This window comes from Oxyura jamaicensis, chromosome 7 (assembly GCF_011077185.1).
Source record: "Oxyura jamaicensis isolate SHBP4307 breed ruddy duck chromosome 7, BPBGC_Ojam_1.0, whole genome shotgun sequence".
Taxonomy (NCBI): domain Eukaryota; kingdom Metazoa; phylum Chordata; class Aves; order Anseriformes; family Anatidae; genus Oxyura; species Oxyura jamaicensis.
The window spans coordinates 12,499,197-12,522,838 of NC_048899.1; the positions used below are offsets into that span (position 1 = coordinate 12,499,197).

The following is a 23,642-nucleotide window of genomic DNA, read 5'->3' on the forward strand; positions in this document are numbered from 1 at the left end:
GTGTGCTGTACTCTGATCCCTCAGATGGTGTAGAGTAGTGCTCTGGTGGTGTGCCAAACTCTGAGCCCTCAGATGGAGTGGAGTAGCGCTCAGGTGTGCTGAGTGGTGTGTGGTACGATGCTGATGAAGCAGTTTCAAAGATCTCCACTGAGGAGGAAGGTGTGTAGAAGTGATCTGAATCAGGTGACTCCTCTCCATTCCCGCTCTCTAGCTCTATAGACATTTCTGACTCAGGAGAGAAGGGCCGCGCCAGCTCCTGCTGGTTGTTGTAATAGTCATAAACCATGCTGAAGGTAACCTCCTCCACTTCCAGGGAAGTGATGGTTTCTCGCTGTTTCTTTTGAGCTGTGCCTTTGACATCTGGAACTTCCTGCATCCCTGCTGACCTTAAATACTTGGCCAGGGAGAAGTCAGGCTCCAACTCTGAGGCTTGAACAGCCATGGGCTCTGGACATGCAGAAACATCTTCCCATAGTCCTCCACCATCCAAGCTGTTCTCAGAGGCTTTCTTAGTGGGAGTCATCTTCTTGCCCCCACACTCCTTCCTTTGCTCATTCTGTGCCACAGAATCATCCTTTATCAAATCAAGTTGGAGTTGCCCAAAGGAGAAACCCTTAGTTGTGTTTGGTTCTGGATGGATGTCTCTGAGCATTCCCTCAGGGTAACTTGTGCTTTCTATTTCAAAAGTGGAAGTGCTTGCTACTTTCTCAAAGATCTTTTCTACCCCAGAGCCATCTTCCTCCTCTGTTTGATGCCCAGGCTGGGGTATCCTCTCAAGTGCAGCTTTTTTCAAGTCACTGATGAAGCTGTCACTCTGAGTGTCTGTTGACTCCAGCCTCTCCCCAATCTCCCACACATGTGTTTCCTGTACTGTCCTTTGGAAATCTGCTGTGGGCTGCACCAGAAAACTATGATTTTGTCCCTCAAATGAAACCTCTCCACAGACATTTGCCTCTGACTCATGAATTTCTTCAGCAGAACTCCTCTCTTCAGCAGATAGTGCGATGCTGCCAAGGTTCCCACTGGGGATTCGCAAATGAGGCTGCCTGATTTCTGTTGGCTGCACTTCTTCCTGGGCACCGACCTCCTCCTGCTGCAGCCTGTAGCTCTGACACAGCTCCTCACTTAAAGAAATGTCTTCCACAAGCAATTGATGTTTGTTCACAGGAGAGATGGGCCCAGTTTCTCCCAGCTGCACACTCTCCAAACCTGCTGGGTGTTGTGCCTGTTTTGTGTCCACAGATTCTTTAGCTGGAAAAGACTCCACAAACTTCTTCAAATCAAATATGATAGCAGTATCATCAGTCTCAGATGACAGTAATTGCTCTTTGAAATGAGTTTCTGGGTGAACTTCAACTTCCTCAGTAAAATCCTGACCTGAGTTTTCTGTGCAAGGAGGAGTAAGAATTAGATCCAAAGAGTAGTTGCCTGTGTCAGGCTCTGCTTCCTGCAGCACTTGTCTATCATTGTATATTCCCCAGTGTGCAGCGTCCCCAGCACCAATCATTTCTTCTTTATGAAGATGGTCATCAACCTCAATGTTCTGTTCATTATCTGCTGATCTCTCTTGCTCCTTAGCCTTCTCCTCCTGCTGCTCTTCTGCACAGAAGTTATAAAAGCCTAATGGTTCTTTTGTGGGTGTGCTTGCAATATTGTCCTGTAGGTATTGCAAACTTGGCTCATCTACAGGAGATCCATCAGAAGGCATTGCCTCCCAGGCAGGTGCATCACTCTCCTCCAAGCAGCTGTCGCTCTCCTCTTGTACCAGTGGTGATAAAGGAATGAAAAACTGTGAATCCTCACACTCACTTGTCAGAGCAGACTGCTCAGAGGCAGGCATTTGCCCTTTCACTTCCATAAATGGTGACTTCAAGAATTCCCAGGACAGACTGTCTGTATGTTGTGCCAGCTTGTCTCCTTCAGCCTCCAGCTCCTCTGAAAAGTGACCTGAGTCCTTGGCCACAAGTTCATGCTCTTCCCTGGACATACGTGGGTGCAGGACAGTGGCATCAATTCCAAAGCCATGTTCCTCAGAGACCTCTTTTCCCCTATGCTGCCTCATCTTAGAAATATCATCTGTATCCGTCACACACTCTTCTGTATAACCCATTTCCTGTCTCGGACAAACCTCCATGATACCTAGCACCACTGTTTCCTCCATCTTACTTTCCCTGAAATCCTTTTCCACTTGCTCACCAGTAGATGGAGACCACTGCAAGGGCCAGGGCAGATGGGATTCTTCCTCCGTGCTGCATGTGATTTGTTCCTCTTCCTCCTTCCCAAGTTTGTTGAGGCCTTGGAGTTGCAGGGTACGGTTCATGCCAGGCAGTTCCTCAGTACCTCCATCCTTGCTATACAACTTGTGTGCACTAGGCTTCACTGTCAGCTCAGAGAAAGTCTGGGTTGTTCCTGCCACATTCTTGGCCACACAACAATACAGCCCTGCATCTGAGACAGAGACCCCTCGGATGTGTAAGCGATGAGTGCCATTCTCACCCTCCTCAAACATAAACCTTTCACTTGCAGAGAGATGCTGGCTGTTCTGGTACCAGACCACAGCAGGTGGAGGCTGCCCAGACACAGCACACTCCAACACAACTGCCTCCCCTTCATAGCAATGAATGCGTGCTGGGGCTTCTGCCACAATTTGGGGTGGCTCATTTCCCACATCAAATGAAAACTTGAACTTGTGCTTTATGGCAGGTGCAGTCTGATCTGGAGAGGGCTGTGTGGTCTCCCTCATGTCTGTGTCTTGTTCTGGTGTTGGAGTGGGGGCAGTGATTTTGATTTCCACGGGCAGTGACAGTAGGTCTGAGTCTGGAATGGTATTTGGCAATCCCTGCTCCACTGCAAAGGCCAGGCTGACTTCCTCTTCTTCCTCTTCTTCCTCCTCCTCATTCTCTTTCTCACCTTCTTTCTCTTTCTCCTTCTCCTCATCCCCTTCTTCTTTTTCCTCCTCCTTCTCTTCTTCTTTTTCCTCCTCCTCTTTCTTCTCTTTCTCTTTCTCTTTCTCCCTCTCCTTAATGGCCTCATAGGCTGGCATCTGCTGCCTCACATGAAGTGCAGCTGAGGTGCTGACTGTGCCCAGTGGGTTGAAGATCACGCAGGTGACTGTGCCACCGTGCTGTGGGAGCAGAGATGGAAAGGTCAGTGTAGAGCGGCACCCTGTGGTGTGAACTGCAGTGCCGCGGATGCGCCCCACAGGCTCAGCATTGTTGTACCAAGTGACTGTTGGCTGTGGGTGGCCATGGAAGAGGCAGGAGAAGGTGACACTGTGCCCCTCAACAGCCTCCTGGGGCTTGACCTCCTGGACAAAGAGAGGTGGACAGGGCTCCAGAAGCCCACCTGGTGCCTGCCATCGCTTCCCTGCTGCCTTGGGCCTGCTGGACCCTTGCATCACCTGCACCTTGAAGGACTCAGAGCCATCCATCTTGCATGGTGCCTCAGGTGGGCTGAGCTTCCCAGGAGGGCCCTCCTGGGGCATAGATATGAAGGATTCCTGCTTCTTTTTCAGTGCTGCCCTCTTTGCCTCCCGCAGCCGCTGCAGCTTCCAGCGGATTTCCTCATCCAACAGCTCCTCAGCATTCACCACTGTCTCTCTCTGCTCCCTACCACATGCTGGCCTCAGACGATGAGATCCCACTAGTGGCAACCTCTGGAAACGGATGGTTCGTACCCTGCCCTGGGCTGGGGAGAGGTTCCGGAGCAGCTGCTCAGCCTCCTGCCCCTTGTCAAAGGGTGAACCAGTGCAGCGAAGCACGACCCGCAGCCGGTCCTGCTGCTGCTGCTGCAGCAGGCACTCCCAGCTCTCCTGCATCAACTCCACTTTCCCCCTGAAACCCAAGCCCTGAAGCTCACCACTACGTGCCACTAGCAGTGAGGCAGTGGATTCAGCTGAGCCCTCACTGTTAATGGCAAATACCCTGTAGCTGCCAGCATCATGCTCTCGCACATCCCGCACCTCCAGGCTGGCACTATGCATGTGCTCCTCACTCTCAGTGCGAATCACTTTGCGGCAGTCCTGGTGGACTGGCCGGTTGTTGTGAAACCATGCCATGTGGGGTGGCGGGCATGCCACCAGCTTGCACTGGAAGACAGCAGGGTCCCCCTCCAAAACAGATCTACACTTAAGGCCCTGCATGAAGGTGGGTTTGCAGTTCTGGGGACAGTCCAGCACTGTCACTGCCTCAGGTCCCTCGAGGTTCAACTTGCTGTGCTGCCCTGCAAGAAAAGGAGATTGGATTACAGCATGCCCCACTCTGCCTGCTATCTGATTGAAAAAATTAAATAGCAATATATTGAATTAAAAAAATGGGCATGCAACATTTCATCACACACCCAGGAAAAAAAAAGTAATTCACTCACCATATTTGTTCGAATAAACGCAACGCCTTGCTCTGTTTAAAAGATTGACACGAAAATCGTTCGTTGTCTTTTCTTTCTTCAGACTGTGGAAATTTCTTCTTGAACAAGCAAAAATGAATTTGAAAATAACACGTTCTTCTGTGTGTATGTTTTTGCTGCCTGGAAAAGCTGTGTGTCTTTGGGTAGCAAAGAAGAAAATCTTACCTGACTTGCAGACAGTAGAATAAACGCCCTTTCTGACCCTTCTGTTTATAGATTAAATGTTCAAACAATTGAGAAAAAATATTTTGAAAGATATACAAAAAAACATAAATAATTAGCTAACATGGAATGAGAAGGCGTTTATTCGAACTAATACAGCCACTAACTTCACAGTGTTATGCACAGGGAAAAAAAAAAAAAAAAAAAAAAAGCAAGCAACATGAACCACATATGCTATCTGCAAGCCAGGGTAAGAGATATATAATGATGAATTAATGTATGTAAATGAAGTGCAAGGAATCAATGGGAATGTATAGCTTTCACATATCCTAACAACAAATGCTTTCTAGTAGAATTCATCCATCTGATAATGTCCATTTGACTGATTAAGGTTAGGTTGATAACTTGCTTAAAAATAGTATGATTAAAATTTATATAGCTTCCTTCTGAAGTAGACTATTCCATGCATTCAAAAGGAACTTGAACAAATAAGAGCTCTGTGAATAGCTGCAAAGCATGAAGTAAAAGTTCAGAATATAGCTGCAAAATTATAAATTTGAAGTTTTAAATCATTTAAAACTTAAATAACTTTATAATGGAGGTAATCCTTTGCATATCAAAACAAACATGCAGCATGTTCCAATATGCTTTAAAATGTGTCTGCTTTTCCCCATCAGACACTACACAGAAGCAGATAAACACTTTTCACAGTGTTACTAAATACTGGTAACTACTTATTCAGTGTAACATTATTAGTGACTGTACCTTTCACTTCCATTTCAATCTCTTCCTCTAGCTTCTCATGAATAATTTTTTCAGGAGCTAGAAAAAAAAAAAAAAAAATTTTGAGCTAAAATTGCTAAATGTACCAGCCAACATTTTAGGAAGTAAAAAAATTCACTCTCTCTTGCAAAGATACAGAAATTCACACATAAATACACATAAATGCATGCCAAACAACTCAAATATTTGATAAACTTTGAGAACAGAGTAATTGAATGCTTTCAAACTTATTTGCAACGTATACTTTTCTACAAGATTTGCTTTTGTTTTTTTGTAAGGGTGGGGGAAGGTTTCTAATGTAACATGCCTTTATCATGCCTTAAATTCCTGAAGAAAACATTCAGCAACCCACAGGCTTATGAGATGTTTCTCGTTTTTTATCATCTCCCAGGGAATGAATGTACTGTAATGCAATGATGTTATGAAAGAGGAATCGATACTTGGAAGGAGCATGCAGTTGCCAACCTGTCACTCTCAGATGGGTGCTGCACTCGGCTTGTCCTGCAGGATTAACTATTCTGCACTTGTATATACCCTTGTGGTTCTGACCAACTTTCAACAATCTTAAACTGCACAGTGGCCCATCATGTTTAAAGGAACACAATGCAGACTCCTCAACTATTAGCTGATTGCACAGCCAGACCACACAAGGTGTAGGCACACCCTTCATTATACAAAAGAGTAAAACATCATCTCCTTCTTTTACAACGGTTTCTGAAGGCAGAGTTTCAAGAAACTTTGGTGCTCTGGCATCAGTTTCTGCAATGTCTTCACATGGCACAACATCAGGATAGTAGACTCTGCTCCTTTGCTTCTCAGCTTCATGTAGTCTTTGGGATGTAGATATAAATAAGCATGAGGTTTTCTTGGATGATTCTTGCTTAACTTCAGATGCTTTAAACTGACAATCTTTGGCTGCTTTAAAGTTTTTAGTATCTGATTCAAGAGTAATTTTTGTTACTGCTTTGGCTTTTGCTTCTTTAGCTAGGTAAGAATAAAGTTAGGAAAAGGATTAGGTCAGGTGTTTGCAGGAATAAAAAGCATCCTTGTATTTAGGTGGGGAAGAAAAACAAGCATTAATTAGTACTGAAAAGAATATCTAACATATTAGTGTCACAAGGCTATTAAATATGACTGACTACACATTTAAGAGCTCTTTTCTTGCTGGGATAAGTTGGGGTCCCAGCTGAGTCTATGTGACTTTCATGGGACCAAGATTTGGTCCATAAGGCCTAATACACACCTATCTTCAATTTTTTAGAGCTTCAGTGTGGCAGCAGAAGTAGCTGCAGAAAAGTAGCAGCACAAAATTATGCAAACTACTACACACAGCTCAGCAATGAATAAAGAAATGTCAGTATGTAAGAGCCAAATCAATGTCACTGCATCAATAATTAATTTTTCTGCTCTTGATTCCTTCAAGCTCAGAAATACTACAACCTGTCTATTGTAGTGATAATACATTTTTGAGTTTTCACTAGTAACCCAACTAACATTTTAATATGCTGATGTCAGGAATAAGGGAAAGGAGCCTTGGCAAAAATAAATACTTAGATCAGGGCAAGTGAAAGGAAGAAGACAATCCATTAGTGCAGTCATACAGAACCTGCACACATTAATCCTTTCAATGAAATCACAATCCTGATTAATGCGAAACAAGTTGGACCCCTACAATCTGAAATGACCAGGGATGTAGTTTAATATTGCTTGCCTGACATCCCAATCTTCCTTAAACTCCATCTTTAGGAACTCTTAGAATGCAAAATTTTCTACCAGCCTGTTCTACTTTACATCTCATTGCATATCATGAAGGATATGAGGAATAAAAAGCCACAGACTTCTGTTACGTACCGGGAAGAAGTGTGAAGTTACAACACTTATGAATAGAGCCACAAATGTATGTGAGTGTGGGAACCCAAGGAATTATTACTAGAGGTTTCTCAATTAAATGCTGATAATTAAAGAAATATTAGTGAGCTATAGGCTGTGATAATGAAGTTGCAAAAGGTAAGTCATAACTTTTAAAGTCAGATAACCACCTTTGACTGTTAGTATTGCAGTAGTTGTTGTCCCTCCATGATCATTATATACAGTACAACTGTACAGTCCTTGATCTGTCAGCTGGGCATTTAAGATTGTGAGCAGTAGGACACTTCCATTTTGTGATATCTTCAGTTTTTCAGACACTTCTATCCTTTCACCTTCATGAGCCCAAAGAAACTCTGAGAAGAATTCATTTTCTAAGGCACATATGAACTGAGCAATGTCACCAGATTTCACAGTTAAGTCTCTGAGTTGCAGAACAATCTTTGGAGGAACATCTTTCAATTCCTGACCAGTGGCCATAGAGATTCTGGTGTCCTGAGATGTTTGGGAAAGGATTGTTGTGTGCATGGCTTCTGTTTCTTCGAGTGATGTAGCTTTCATGGTCAAACTTTCAGATATGCTTTCAAAAACCTGTACACTCAATTTCTGTGATGGTTGTTGCACTGATTTATATTCTTTTTGAAAAGCTTTAATGTTCTTCTTTGTGAAAGGAGCAACATGAAGTTCTGATATAGCCTGAGACCGCATAGACTCTTTTACATCTTTCCCAGAACTTTTTCTATCTAGGGCTTGCACTGTGTAATCAAGTAACAAAAAATAACAATATTAGTATCTAAAGAACTTTACTGGGCCATGATGTGAACAAAATCATACAGCACGGAGGATGAAAATGAATGATCTTCACTTGAAAACTCAGCATGCCAGATGTACTATGCTCTTGACAGAAAGAATATCTATTCACAAATGTGAATGACAAATGATGCCTAGTCTAGTCATGCAGTTGATACACAGTTGATGCTTGTTTCTTCTTTCACTTGTGAATTTCAGTATTAGATAACTTAGTATGGAACTTTTAAAGGAGGTATTTTCTTTTTCTTTCTCTTTTCTACAGGATAATGCAAAATACCTCAGTCAATGCTATTAGCCATTACTTAATTCCATTTTTAAAAATCTGAACTCCTTCAGTAAAATGATTCTATTTCTTGATCTACAGCAAGACAGAAATTTGCAAATCTTCAAATATGCTATAGTTTAAACAGAAGAAATGAGAGTGGCTGGGTTACAGATAGTAGGTGCTAATAACATTAGCTGCTAAAGAAAAAGGTGTGAAATGAGGAAAGAACGTTAGTAACAGTGTAGAAGTGTGGTATACAACAAACTGAATCCCTTTGAAATAAAAATGGGGCTTTACCTTCTTCAGTCACTGTAAGTGTAGCTGAACAAGTTGTTTCTCCAGCACTATTTCTTGCCTTGCAAGAGTATTGGCCAGAATGCTCTAAGAAAGCATCTACTATTATGAGCATAGCTGCACCTGTAGACTCATCGAAGTGGAAAACTAAGTCTTTTGTTGGTAACATGAGGTGTTGATTATGAAACCACTGGATTTCTGGTTTGGGCATGCCAGAGACTCTAGCTTGAAATCTGACTGTTTCCCCACTGCATACCCTGCAGCTTGAAATAGGCTGGATAAAGGTGGGCCTTTGGCCAATAGATTCCTCAAGTGAAATAGATGAAGAAACATGCCAATGGGACTTTGTTGTAAGTTCTTCAACCTTTTTAAATCCTGAAAAGAAGCATGCCAATTTTTAATGTCTTACTCTACACTATGTTTTCTCTTTCATTCAAGATTTTTTTTTCTAACTTGCAACTTAACAGCATTAATTATTCTAATGCATCATTTAAAAAATCTGTTGCAAAACAAAACAAAACAAAACAAAACAAAACAACAAAGAAAATGTTTACGGTTAAGTAATATCAAGGACCATACAAAATTTAAATATCAGATTCTCCCAACAATATTTCTGCTCTAAAACTTCGATGATTTTTTTATCAATTTGTATTTCTAGATGACTTTAAGGTCCCTTCCAACCCAAACCATTCTATGTATCAATGTGAACTATATCTTTTCAGCTTCCCAAGGCTGGTACACATCCTTATTAAACATCTTTTCAAAATTTTCAAAGTAATATATTTTATACAAAATCTCTTCTTAGGTCCTCCTCACAATCAAGAGCAAGAATGTGTAAACAAAGAAATTCCATTAGTGAGAAGATTACTACCATGTTTGGTGCATGCCAGATTACAATACTGGAGAGAAAGAAAAAGTCATGTGAATGGAACATTGCAAAATTGTGAAACACTTTTTCCTTTGCATAACATATATGCTGTGGACATTGTAAATGGTAGCAATTAGTTGAGTTGAAAGACAACAGACAATGACTCACATATCATCAGTGTATATTAAGATTAGTATTAGAACATGACCTAAACAAGACATCTTTAATTGTACACTGTACCTTCTAACTTCAATGTGGCAGTGCTTGTCACTTGGCCTACAGAATTACTAGCCACAAAAGTATAGATTCCTTCATCCTCTGGATAAGCTTCGGCAATCTCCAGCTGGTAAGTGTCTTCAAACTGAGTCATCCTAAAGAAACGTGATGGCTTGATCTCTTTGTCTTTGCTATACCAAGAGACTTTCAGATCTGCTCAACCAACAGAAAGAAAAAAAATAATCTGTAAATTATGATATGAGACTTGTAAATAAATACTATTTTTATATTTCTATTTGTAAGAGAAATCTCAATCTTAGTCTCAAGTATCAGTTTGAATATGTCTTGCATTACTCTGATAACATGATCACTGGAAAATGGCCTATGTGGATTTTAAGTTTTGATTTGTACCCTGAAAGTATTTGTATGGGAAAACTTACTCTAGTGTGGCTACAGTCCTGAATAAAAATCATTTTTCCCTTTCCTTTCTTAAAGGATAAATTTAAAAACATTTTTCTACTGCTAAAATTAGTGAAAGTCACATTTTTTAAAAGGGATTATGCTACAATTGCCTGATTAAACAGGTTATAAAATCACTAGGTTAGGCTGAACTGTTTGAAGAAATTAAAATTGATTTTTTTATTTTTTTTACTAAGAAGGACAATATATTGCCTTTTTTATTGCAAATATTTTAAGTTTTACAGATCATATTTATCCAGAAAGATCCTGTCTTTGATTCTTTGTAACAGTCCTAAACAAGAAGTGTTACTTCTATAGATTTCATAGACTTGGAAAAGAAAAGGAATGAAGCAGACTTTAAGTGTGCTTCTTTACCTGGCACTGTATTACATTATGAATCTTTTTTTTTTTTTTTTTCATACAAATAGTGCCATTACTGTCATTAGAAGAAAAATGCAGTGTTTTCAATAACCAGCTGCAGTGTGCACCATTAAACAATGTTTTTTAAAAGTTTATTACTTAAGGTAATAGAAACATTTCTCATAACATAAGTGAGCAGTATGCAAATCCATTTGGGTATTCAATAAAGGGGAGTTAAATGAAAGGTTCCTTATGCTCTGTGCTGTAAATTAAACTACAGCATTCACATAAATATAGTTCTTTCAAAAAAAAGTTAAATCAGCATGCTTATCATAGAGAGCAGGCCAGTCTTTCAAATATATATTTTCTGAGTTTATCATCGCTTTTATGGCAGAAATAGATTTGTCCAGCCTTTTTAAATGGAGAAACAAATCAAAACTGAATTTTGACTCTAAGTGATGGAAATGCAATGTTTATATATTTGCCTGCATATATATATATATATATACACACACATGTGCTAACAATTTATTGTTGATTTTTATACAGGTATCACTCAAGATTATTTCTAAAGTTGGGATTTTATTTATCTTTTAAAATAATTGCAAATTGTTTGGGATTGGAACTAGATCTTATTCTACACTTTACCATGTAGACATTTTATTACTAATTATGCCCAAGACCATTTGTTGAAGTGAAGAAATGCAGTTTTATTTGTTTATTATAAGTTGTTTATTATAATTAACTTGGAATTATTTAAATTTTAAGATGATATACTATTTACCTAAAAGTAGAAAACTTATTTAAGGAGAATTCTACATTTAAAAAGACAACGAGTAAACACTTAGAAATCCTTTTAAAGCTAGGAAAATAATGCAGTGACAGTTTAGAGTTTGTAAAAGTACTCCGCAATAGTAAGATGATCATAGTACAATTTTGGTCTGTTTCTTCAGATAACTGATGCGATGCTGTGTGACATCAGAAACTTTGCCATGTTCATGTAACAGGATAATGGTTTTCTCTTTTGATATTCTGTTCAGAAATCTGCATGTTATTACAGTGACAAAGTTTTGCAACTTCAGACAGCATTTGAAACACCAAAGTTTCCATGACACATTTTTTTTAATCAGATGTGCTAGATATTCTTTTTAGAAATACTTATTTAAGACAGAATATTTACATGCTTGCTACCACCTATGATGTATAACTTGCTTAACAGCTAGTTGTCAATGAGTAACAATTTGCAGTGTGTATATATCAGACAACTGTACCTCTAGGGAAAGACTGATTTCAGCACATACAGTGCAGCATTTTTTCCAAGTTGAAGATGAAAAATTCTGAGATGAAAAGATGTACAGTATTTCATTAAACCTACCTGTCCCTGTAACTCTGCACTGAAAACGAGCAGATTGTCCCTCAGATGTAACAGCATCACGAAGCGGTATTATGACAGCAGGTGGATACACTGGCACCTCTAGCTCAGGAGAAACAACTTCTGGGACTAAAGGATAAGAAAAAAGCCATTTTTCAAGATGAAGATCAGATACATCTAATTACTGACAATGTCATTTCATAGACATGCTCGTTGTGAGCATGGGAAACTCACTTTCCACTGAAAGTGAAGCTGAAGTTGTAGCAACTCCATAGTCATTTTTCGCTTCACAGGTGTACACTGCTGAATCTTCAGGGAAAGTCTCGATAAGCAATAGAGTATATTCTTGTGCATCATGAAGAAATTTGCATTTGAAACCTGGAGAAAGCTGTTGATCATCTTTGTACCAGGAAATTTTGGGCTGGGGTTTGCCTGATATCATAGCACTGAAGCGGGCAGGTTTACCGGACTCCACAGTGGTTGGCTCTAGCTCCTGAATAATCCGGGGTGGCTCTGGAGCTGCAAATTGGGAGGCAATGGGAAGGGGAGGAGGGAGAAAAAGACAGAACAATCTTATTAATTATACTTACTGAGGCTTCAAAAATAATAGCAAGGAAATTTCCAATTTTAATCTTGCTGTTCCCAATCTTGCTTGCTCATGAAAATCTGTCCTTGGTAGAAGCAAGAATGATAAAGAAGAAACTACCTTAACAGAACTAGCTACATTAAAATTAGTGTTTTTTGGCAAAATGCCTCCAATGACTCTTTGGTTGGTCCCTCTGTCAAGGTGTATTTGTCCATATGAGCAAATTAGTTTTATTTGAACTTCAGAATTTCACGGTCTAAACAAATACAGAGCGAAAAAGAACTGTCACTGCATTTTCAGCAGCTAAACAGCTATTTCAGTAGAGCATGAAACATCCAGGTACATGAGGTTTTTGGCAGTGTTCCATAGATAAGATTCCCTTTGAGTTTATTTTTTATTTCCAAGGTTAGAATTTGAGAAAAGCTATATAAATATTAGAAAATAAAAGGTAATAAATGCAGTCAAAGTATTGGTTTTGGATATACATACCATTCACATAGAGAATAACAGAACTCCTATTACGTCCCGCAACAAAAGTATATTCTCCAGCATCAGAGTAAGTGGTTTCAAAGATGCTCATGCGATGAACTCTCCGTTCCACCACATAATTGTATCTTTCCTCATACTGGAAGTTGATCTCAATACCATCCTTGTACCACTGTGGTTCAATGTCATCTTCATTAACTTCAAATTCAATTTCAGCTCTTTGTCTCTCAATGACCTAAGAACGAGTATTAGAAATATTACAAATAGCATTTGTTTTTACAGGTGCTCTCACACTTCACTAAACCTTCCTAGAGGAATGCTCTGATCTTACATTTACAGTTTGTCCTGCTAGGACTTTTGCAGGTTAGATACTGTTGCTCTTCCTTTGCATGATTATTTGAGAAGAATGATAAAGTTATGTGTATGCTGTACCTGAATGTCTTTACGGATGCTTCTGATACGAATGTCACGACCTTCCACTAACAAATTGGCACTGGATGTGTTTCCACCTGCTACTACAGTGTACTGACCAGCATCAGACATTCTTGTGGAAGGAATGATGAGACGATGGACATATCTCTCACGCTGAATCTTCATCCTAAGGAAATCAGAAAAGAAAGTGAACAAGTTATTTCCTGGGAGAAAATATATAACAAAAGGCAACATGGTGTAGAAGCAATCATTTACCTGTCACCAATCTGAAGTTCTTGTCCATCCTTCATCCACTGAACCTGAATGTCAGGTTCTGAAATCTCACATTCAAAAATAGCCCTCTTCTTCTCCACAACCTTAATGTCTTTTATATGCTTCCTAAATTCAATGTGACGAGCTGTGGGAAGGTGGAATCGAATGAGAGCCATACTTCTATTTAAGCCACTGTAAGTCACTAAATATATAAATCAAGAGAGCAAATACCTTCCACATATAAAGTGGCTGATGAAGCTGCTTTTCCAGCAACAAAAGTGTACTCTGCAGCGTCACCAAAATGCACGTTCCTTATTGAGAGGGAGTGTGTGAGCTTCTTTGTTCGTATCTGGCATTTGTCAGTTGATTTTATTTCTACCCCATTCTTGAGCCATTTATATGAGATACCTTCATAGTTAACTGTAACTTCAAATGTTATTGTATCTTTCTCTTCAGCATTGATGTCCTTTAGCATGGAGGTAATTAGGATAGCTAAAAGAAAAGAAATGAACTTTGTTTAGGGTTTGGGGTTTTGTTTTGTTTTAAACACACTTTAAATTAGAGGTGTTTAAAATTCTTTTAGACAAATCCCAATTTTTGGAAACATGAAAATGAAAGCCTGAGTCTCTGTGTCCAGAATCAATACTACATTTAAATTTCCTAAACCTTCTGAATGACACAGGAATCCCTGATCTGTCTCCTATAGTGACCTGGTGCTTAGGGATGTTGGTATAAACAGAAGGATCAAGGACATGACTTTCAAGTGCACAGCTTCTGCTTCTATATCTCTTTTTAAATGTAACTTATGTGGCATAGAGTTATTTGAAAATATCTCCACAAGATTGCTGTTTTTGTCTGAATTGTACCAAGTACCCATATTAAAATAAATTCTATTATTGCTAACTGTAAAATATTCTGGTTAATTTCATATTCACATACGTTTTACGGTCAGAGTTGCACTGACTCTGTCATTTCCACAGACAAATGTGTATTCTGCAGAGTCTTCACTGCTTGTGTTCATGATGTTCAGCTGATGGAGTTTCCCCTGGACCACTATTTTGAACTTTTCACTCATTTCAATCTCCACACCATTTTTCAACCAGACAGCAGGTACATTGAAATGAGAAACTTCACATTGAAAAGAGGCAGTTTTGGTCTCAGGGATCTCAATATTTTTCATGGTCTTTGTGATGTGTATACCTGTGAGTTAAAAAAAAAGAAAAAAAAAAAAGGAAAAGAAAAAAGATTTTTTAAAAGTCAGTATGTGTGCAAGACAGCAAAAAACAAGAGTAAAGACTATGAAGCGTGAGATCAAGTTGTTCTATATGAGTTGGTTTAGCAACTCATACAATTACTTTCTTACAAACTTAAAATACTTACTTTCCACAAACAGTTTAGCTTTACACTCAAGTTGCCCGACAAGAGCTGTATATTCTCCAGCATCATCAGGAGATATGTTATGCAGCATCAGCTTGTGAACTTTCCTTTGAGAGATCATCTTGTACTTATCACTTTGTTTAAGCTCAACATTTTTGTGGAACCACCGAACTGGTACAGTATCATGGGATACACTTAGTTCAAAGGAGACAACAGCATTTTCCAAAGCAGTCACATCCTTTGGTTTTTTGATGATCTTGACAGCTTAAGGAAGAAAGTTAGCAAGATTCATCAATGTGTGTGATTTTTATTTCAAACCACACATTAAAGCAAATTTTCAAAATAGATTGACTTACTTTCCACATGAAGTCTGGCATTTGCTCCTATTTTTCCAAGCTTAAAGCTATAAACAGACTCATCAGTGACAACACAGTGTTTGATTTTCAGTGTGTGAACAGTTCCTTTCACTGAAATTTCATATTTGTCATTTGATTCAAGTTCAACACCATTTTTAATCCACAGAGCTCCTTTCACATCAGGGTGAGTCAGTTCCACACTGAAAACTGCCTCTTGTGTTTCTGTCACAGTCAAGTTCTTTAGAGTTTTCTTTATCTTAACGGCTGGGAAAAAAAAAATATTGATAAAATAGACCAAAATTTAAAAAAATATAGTAAATATAATAATCTTAATAAAATGGAATTATGTTGCTTCATTTTAAAATCTATTATGTATATATTAATTTATACAGTTTCCACCAAAATGATGTGCTTGGAACACAAAAAAAGAACATTTACTTGTACTATCCATGAGAAACATATTTTATTTATATGGTATGTTTACTACACAACTAGCAATTATTTCTATCTGCCAGTACCACAAATAAAATGTTCTTATTAAAATATCATGCTAAATTCCAAATATGGAATATCTGAAGCTCAACAGTAAGTTTGCTACCTCACAAAGCATGTCGTAATACAAAATTATTTTCAAAATATGAAATAAAATATGTTTGTATCTCAGGGCCTGATCTGACACAGTGAGTGATGCTAGACTGTATTAAAGGCATCAGATAGTTATTATACAAACAAAACCACTAAATACTGACCTTCAACTTTGAGTTTAGCAGACGTCTTTGAGCTTGCTATTTCATAGCTATATTCACCCATATCATCTAGTTTTGTGGCAGGGATATTAAGCCTCCTCTTTATACCATCAGATTCAGCACGGTACTGATCTGTCATAGGTAATGGTTTACCATTTTTTAGCCAGTGGCCATCTGATTCAGGATTTGCTACCTCACATTCAAAAATAGCTCCCTGGGACTCAGCCACCGTCAGGTCAGTGAGAGGCTTTGAAATGGCACCGCCTGTTGGAAAGCAAAAGCACATTTGTTGCCATTGCACATCTGTTCAACTTGCCCCTATACGGAAATGCAAACACATGAAAAGCAGGTGCTGAATACAGTTCTCTGCCCTAGTTTTCAGCGTGCCCATAGTCATTCTGTGTTCTGTGAAAAATCAAGAATAGAATCTGACCTGAATGTCATAAAAAATGTTTCTTACTTCTATCCTAGTTATTCTAATTTGTTTTTGCTATCAACACAGGAACACCAAACATTTAAGAAAACAAACAAACAAACAAAAAAAAAACACCTTCTTTCTTACATTAATTTTATCAAAAGCATACTATAGTGTACTACAGCATACTATGACTGATTTAGCAAAATGTATAACCTCTTACTTAAAACCTCAGTTGAATTCATATTTTATGGATTAGCAAAGATAAGGGGAAGATCAAGGAAAACATAGAATAAAACATAAAATAAAGGCAAAGAAAGTGTAGAAACAACACAATTGCTACATTTACAAACTACAGTACATTGAGCATTGTTTCTAAAAATAAGATTATTGGACTTTAAGCCTACTAACCTGCTACTATCAGCTTTCCAGATGTTTTCTTCTCTCCAGCATAAAATACATATTCTCCTTCATCATCTTTCATCATTTTCACCACTGTCAATTTGTATATTTTGCCATGTGCTTCAATTTTATATTTTGGACCAGCCTTGATCTCTTGCCCTTTGAAATGCCAAATTACATCAATCCCCGAATGGGAAAGCTCAACCTCAAAAGATACATTCTGTGTTTCAGTGCACGTGATGTCACGAAGTCCTCTGATAATCTGAATTTCTGCAGAAAAGAGCACATTACAAATATATTAATTGCTTCCACTACTTTGTATTTAAAGAAATTATTTCAAAAATAACTGCACCATAAACAAAACCTACTTTCAACGGTGACATTGCAACTTGTTTCAACTTTGCCAACCATCAACTTGTAATGCCCTTCATCTGATGCATGGGTTCTGGTAACCACTAGCCTCTGTTTAGTGCCTTTACACACAGCTTGTATACGTTCATCAGGCTTTATATGATGATCATTTAGGTACCATTTGGATGAAGATACATCAGGTGCTGAAACTTTGCATTCAAGGACAGCTTTTGTTCCTTCAACTACATGAACATCTTTGAGAGGCACTATTATTTCCACACCTGCCAAGTCACAAACATAAGCATCATGAAAAAGCTATACTTTTAAAGAGTTATCATAAAGAACCCAAAAACTCAAGCACAAAATCAAATTCATCATAATGACTTACTGTACACAGTGACCTGTCCAGTGGTGGATAGACCAAGACCAGGAACACTAAAAGAGTAAGTTCCACTATCTTCCTTTGTTGCATCTTCTATCAACAACATGTGTGACTGTTTATCCAACACAATATGAATGCGATCACTTGATTGAATTTCATGTCCATCTTTCATCCAGACACCTTCCGCGTTTTCTAGAGAGACTTTAACTTCAAGTTGCACAATATCTCCCTCACATACTTTTTGATCAGTAAGTCCTTGAAGAATAATCATGGGACGAGCTATGGAATGAAATGAAATGAATTAATCCTCAAAACAAATAAGCAGAATATTGAATATTAAGAGAGCGTGAGATATAACAATACATAATATAAAACATATTAATATAAATTATATAAATATTAGAAATACTTACGCTTCATCTTTAGCTTGCAGTGAGTTCTTTTCCCATCAACAACAAAGCTATACTCTCCCTGATCATCTTTATTAACATCTTTAATAGTGAGGATTTGTCGACCACGGCGGGATGCAATCACATATTTATGATTAGAAGTGAGTTCAATATCACCATGATACCATTTTCCCTCAACATCTTCTGGGGAAACCTCACATTCAAGTTCACCTGAGAAGGATTCTGGGACTTCAACATCTTCAAGTTCTTTAACAAACTCAACCACAGCACCTACAGGTAAAAATAATTACATTCCTAAATGAGCTTGATTAGATACCCATGATGAAAACATTTCTTACGAAACTGAGCCTAAGAAAATACATATATATACACACAAAATGTAACCACTTTACATAAATATATATATGAACTTTCATACTGGATTTCAAAACTATGAAAGTAGCTTGAACACTTCTTCGTGCATCAGACATCAGTCTAAATTGTTTTATTTCTTCCTGAAGCAGATTTCACTTTAAAAGCACTCCATGGTATGGAGCTGTGTGCTTCTTACCTTCAACATTAAGCTTTGCAGTAGTTTTTATGGATTCATCTTCCACCAGTGCACAGCTGTAGTCATCAGCATCAGACATTTCTATAGCTAGTACAGAAAGAAAGTGAGCCTTTCTGTCTGAGTGCATCCTGTATTTATCTCCAGAATGAATCTCATGTCCATCCTTAAACCATTTCACTTTGACAAAGGGTTCTGATGTCTCACATTCAAATGTTGCCATGGAGTCCCTCTCTTTAGCAACAATATCTTGTAACTTCTGGGTGAAGCTGATTAACTGTTTGGCTGCAAAAAAAATATGCAATGAATCAACAGTGCACTGGCCATATAAACTTAAATATAATAGGAACTATGAGAGGCAGCAGAATAAAAGTAAGAGATGTAATATTACCTTGTACTAACAGGAAAGCATGGCTAGAAGTTTCACCAGCTATATTGACTGCTTTCACCATGATGCTGGCAGAATCATCAGAAGTCACATCTCTGATGACCAGTTCACAAACGTTATCTTCAGGCCAGTACCAATACACACGATCAGTCCTTTCAATCTGCACACCATTTTTGAACCATTGGCACTCAGGATCTGGTTTGCCCACCACTCTCACACGGAAGTGGGCATCTGACCCCTGGGCTACAGTCTGGCTTTGAATTCGTTCAAATATCTTGGGAGCCTCCATGCTTGGACTAAGCTCAACCTTCTCTGGTTTGAATGTTGGAATGGTGACTTTGCCTTCAGGAGGAAGTGCTTTCTTCTCTTCCTCTGGGATCTCTTTGGTCCAGTGAAGAAGTTCTTCTTTTGTCTTTTTTAACATTTCCTCATATGATTCATCTTTTTTGCGAGACTTAAGTTCCACAGCAGTGATGGCTTCATAATAGCCCTCTTCTGTCCTTCTCTTGAATTTACTGCGCAGCTCCTCAGATTCCTCTGAAAGTTTCTCATGAGTGATTCTTTCAGCCCTTTTAAGCTTCACCACCTCTTTGGTTGTTGTCTCTGCAGGTTTGTCTACCTTCTGTACCTCAAAGAGAAGTTTTCCAGGCTCTGTCACTACAGGTTCATGTTTGGGTTCAGGAGCCCGACGAAGAACTGATCTGAAGTCTTCCCTCTGCTGGATCTCAACTCTCACCTTATGTTCAATAAAGCCTTCTGGATTCTCTGCAGTGACTTTCACCTCTCCTGTGTCATATGATTTGCAGTCTACAATATCCAGGTAGTAAATCCCATCATAACGGAGTCTAAACCTTTTGCTCTTACGAATGAGCTGTCCATTGAGATACCAGTTGACCTTGGGTAGCGGATAACCAGTCACACGGCAGCGGAATCGAGCTGTTTCACCTTCCAGGACTCTTGCAGGCTCAGGAACCAAAACCATTTCTGGTTTTTGTTTTTCCTTTTGATCCACTGCAACTGCAGGAAGAGCACCTTCATGTGCCATTCTTTCTAACTCTTCAATTCGCTGCAGTCCCCTTCTGCCTTCTGGCAACTGGGATTCTTCCACAAGGCTTTTCTCATCCTTCACAATAAGGGTAGCAGATGTATGGTCTGTACCATATTTGTTAGTTGCCCTGCAAGTGATCACACCACTATCTCTAGAATAGGCTACTCCATAGTCCAGGCTACAGTACCCAAACTCGTTGATCATGCGGAGCCTGTTAGCTGCTTCCAAGGGTTTGCCATCATGCAACCATTCCACCACCATGGTTGGATCACCAATTGGTGTAAGCCTGCACTCAAAGTGTGCTGGTCCAAATTGCTTGAGTCTTAATGATGTGAGCTTCTTCTTAAAAAAAGGTTTCTGTTGTTTTTCTTTGTCATAAAGATCCCCCTCCTCCCATTGCTCTTGACCATAACGCAAATGGAGAGGCTCTAACTCTGGTGCAGCAATTTCCTTGGCTTTGTAAGTCCCTTTTGGAATGATTAACCTCCTTTCTGGTTCCGGTTCGGCATGTTCAACTTCAACGTTTACTTTGCACCGAGTAGTGTCCCGCCCAGCTTTATTGATAGCAGTAGCTGTATACCATGCAGCATCTTGCCTGGCAGTAGATTCAATTTTAAGGGCAGCGGCCCCTTTCGTTCCTTCAATCCTGAAATATTAAAACAATTTGTAAAAAAAAAAAAAAATAGCAATTCATTGTTATCCATTTTTGCACTTTTTTGTTACTCATTTTTGCACTTCTCCAAAATGAGATCAAAGCCTCCAAAGGCAATTCACTGGAGCAATCAGAGATGCTGCTTACATTTTTTCATGTTTATGAGTGCAGTGCCTACAAATCACGCAGACAACAATGATAATATGAAGCCTTGAATTCAATGGCTGTTTTGCCTGCAGAGCACTGAGAAATCAGTGCTTTACAAGACTGATTATTAACACCTTTACTATTACAAACAAAACCAACCAACAAACAAACAAAAACCATAACTGCTTACTTTATTTTGGGATATTTATGAGGTACAATGATGTCACTGTTCTTCAGCCATACAATGTCAGGATTAGGGTTACCAGTAGCTTTCACAGTCATCTCCAGTCTAGAGCCCTCTTTTACACTAACATTTTTCAGCCTTTCCACGAAGTGTGGTCTGACTAGGTCTTCCTTAGCTGAAAGAGCAAGGGAAGGTTACCATAAGAGGAACTGACATAACCACATTTTTTAATAGAGAACATTGCTCAACCACCTAAAAATAGCATGCACAGTAGATACCTTCCACAGTCAATGTCATTGATACTGAAGCTTTGCCTGCCCTGTTCTGAGCAATTACAGCCCATTCACCAGAGTCTTCGGGCATAGCAGGAACAATGATCAATGACTGGGTGCCATCTTCTTTTATCACTATTTTATGGGTGTAATCATTAACCACTTGTTGACCTGCAGAAACAAATGAACAAAAAAGAATGCACTCAGAATGTGTCCCAACAAGATGTAAAATTCTCATAAGATTATTATTTTTAATTATTCTTTGATGAAAATGAAACTGATGTACCATTATGGAACCAGTATGTCTCTGGCATAGGTCTGCCAACAACTTTTAAGTCAAATCTTGCTGTCTGCCCCTGTGAGCATTTGAATGATGTAGGTTTCAGCACAAAAACTGGTTTATAAAGTCTTTCTAATTGTCCTTCATCAGTTTCTTCTAATCTGCGGGCAGGAGAACGAGAAGGAGAGCTGCGGGCAGGAGAACGGCTTGGAGAGCGTGGAGAAATAGATCTGGAAGGATAAGAAAAGATATGGCAATGTCACGTAGCAGTGGGCTGACGTGATAATCAAAGCTCAAATTTTGCCTTTAACAAGATATTTTTTAAAGAGTTTAAATTTATCTATGTGAGAAACTGTGTAGTCAATTTTCTTTCTTTTTGACAGCAATTTGTATTGACAATCGTATTAGGATACACCACAGCCAGTGAAATTTACTTTTTAAAAAAAAACTGTACAGACACAGATGTAAGCCAGTGTATGCTTATTGCATGTGTGCGCATATATGTATATTTAGATAGAATATGGCAACATTGGATTTTTTCTGTTATAGAAATACAGCTGTTTCAAGAGTGGAAAATAAGAATTGAATACAGTTCTAAACTTCCAAATACAATTCTTTTTTTTCTTTTTTTTTTTTTTTCTTTCTGAAACGTAACCACTTTAAGAAAGATATGGCTATTGAGGTTGTAAATCTGACACTGTGGCTGGATATGCATGTGAAAAATAGTACTCTGGGAACTGCACTGCTCAGTAAGAAGGCAAATCAGACATTAAGTTGGCACATAAATCAGTGCAAGCCATGAAAACAGCATTTAGAACTTCTCCAGAAGTATGCAAGCTTTGATAACCTAAGTGGTGTAGCATCTGTATAATGAGGTTTTGGACAGTCTTTATTGCAGAAGAGTGAAGTATCATGAAATCTGTATTAGTGTGTACCCACCTGTATCTTCTCATAATTTCTGGTCCTGGCATATAACCTGGAGTTGCTGTGGGTGCAACTGGCTCAACATAGAGCTTTGCTGAGCAAATGGCATTTCCTTTCATATTACTGGCAAAGACAGTATAAATTCCTTCATCTTCAGGTAAAACAACAGGCAAATGCAGACTGGCACTGCCATCTTGCAGAATTTCCATGTGGTAGTGCTCTCCGTGCCTTATGCGCTTACCATCTTTGTACCATGCAATCTGCATGGAAAGAAACAGGAATGCTAAGTGAATCCTGCTAAAGACAAATATTCAGTGACAGCCTGTACATACAATTACAGCTTTCTACTTTTCAGCTGATGCATTGTTGCTCTAGAGATATTAACATTTTCTTAGTTTAAGTAAAAATGTTAGACTAAAGTAATGTTTCCACAGTAGCCTGAAACATAAATTTTGATATTCTTGAGCTAGAAACAGAAATAAAACCTTTTTTTTTTTTGAGAGGGAGCAAAGTAACCTAGACCAGACTTGTTACTGTGCTCCCTACTTGTGAGTGCTATCTCATAGAAACTCAGAAGCAAGACCTACTTAACTGTTAAACCTAACCTACCTTTGAAATAGCTAGCCAATCTAATACTGCTGTATTAAGGGACAAATGAAAAATTCAGCCTGATATCAAAACAGAAGATGGCATTTCTTTTGAGATTTGCCATTTTCTGTGTAGAATAGAATTTACGACAGTGAGATAGTTAAGGGTGTTTTCAAGTAGAGCACTAGAGGATTTTTAAATACAAAAATGTCAATACAGGTTTGGAGTACCTTTGGCAATGGATATCCAGTTGTCTTGCAATGGAAAGTAACTCCTGTTCCTTCAAAGGTTCTGTAATTCTTTAATCTTAAATCAAATCCTGCCTCAATAGCTTCAGATTCAGAAATATCAACCATCATCTCCTCTCCATCTTCCTCGAGGAGTTCATCTAAGGTGGTCTTAATAATTCTGAGTTCAATTTCCTTGATAAGTCTTTCTTCAAAGGAAGAAATATGGAATTCCTGTACAGAAAAGCAAGACCATTAGTTCTGTATGTCAGGTAATGGCCTTGAAAAGAAATGACTTTTACTTGTAAAATTAAAAAAGATTTTAAGCATA

General features: G+C 38.8%; 1 protein-coding gene across 1 annotated transcript in view; it reads right to left on the reverse strand.

Moving 5' to 3' along the window:
- The window catches only part of LOC118169716 (titin-like), a 241,538-nt gene that overhangs the window by 197,359 nt on the left and 20,537 nt on the right, over window positions 1-23,642 (reverse strand). Inside the window, exons 22-45 of the mRNA XM_035331227.1 lie at window positions 23,315-23,545; window positions 22,512-22,756; window positions 21,579-21,802; window positions 21,299-21,463; window positions 21,027-21,195; window positions 18,993-20,683; window positions 18,605-18,886; window positions 18,058-18,324; window positions 17,651-17,923; window positions 17,280-17,543; window positions 16,921-17,181; window positions 16,098-16,358; window positions 15,349-15,612; window positions 14,996-15,256; window positions 14,555-14,815; window positions 13,847-14,107; window positions 13,619-13,760; window positions 13,364-13,529; window positions 12,935-13,166; window positions 12,094-12,378; window positions 11,863-11,988; window positions 9,693-9,881; window positions 7,386-7,970; window positions 5,332-5,388 (exon numbers count right to left, since the gene is read on the reverse strand). Of these exons, the coding sequence (XP_035187118.1) occupies window positions 5,332-5,388; window positions 7,386-7,970; window positions 9,693-9,881; window positions 11,863-11,988; window positions 12,094-12,378; window positions 12,935-13,166; window positions 13,364-13,529; window positions 13,619-13,760; window positions 13,847-14,107; window positions 14,555-14,815; window positions 14,996-15,256; window positions 15,349-15,612; window positions 16,098-16,358; window positions 16,921-17,181; window positions 17,280-17,543; window positions 17,651-17,923; window positions 18,058-18,324; window positions 18,605-18,886; window positions 18,993-20,683; window positions 21,027-21,195; window positions 21,299-21,463; window positions 21,579-21,802; window positions 22,512-22,756; window positions 23,315-23,545 (7,162 nt within the window). The remainder of the gene's footprint in view (window positions 1-5,331; window positions 5,389-7,385; window positions 7,971-9,692; window positions 9,882-11,862; window positions 11,989-12,093; window positions 12,379-12,934; window positions 13,167-13,363; window positions 13,530-13,618; window positions 13,761-13,846; window positions 14,108-14,554; window positions 14,816-14,995; window positions 15,257-15,348; window positions 15,613-16,097; window positions 16,359-16,920; window positions 17,182-17,279; window positions 17,544-17,650; window positions 17,924-18,057; window positions 18,325-18,604; window positions 18,887-18,992; window positions 20,684-21,026; window positions 21,196-21,298; window positions 21,464-21,578; window positions 21,803-22,511; window positions 22,757-23,314; window positions 23,546-23,642) is intronic.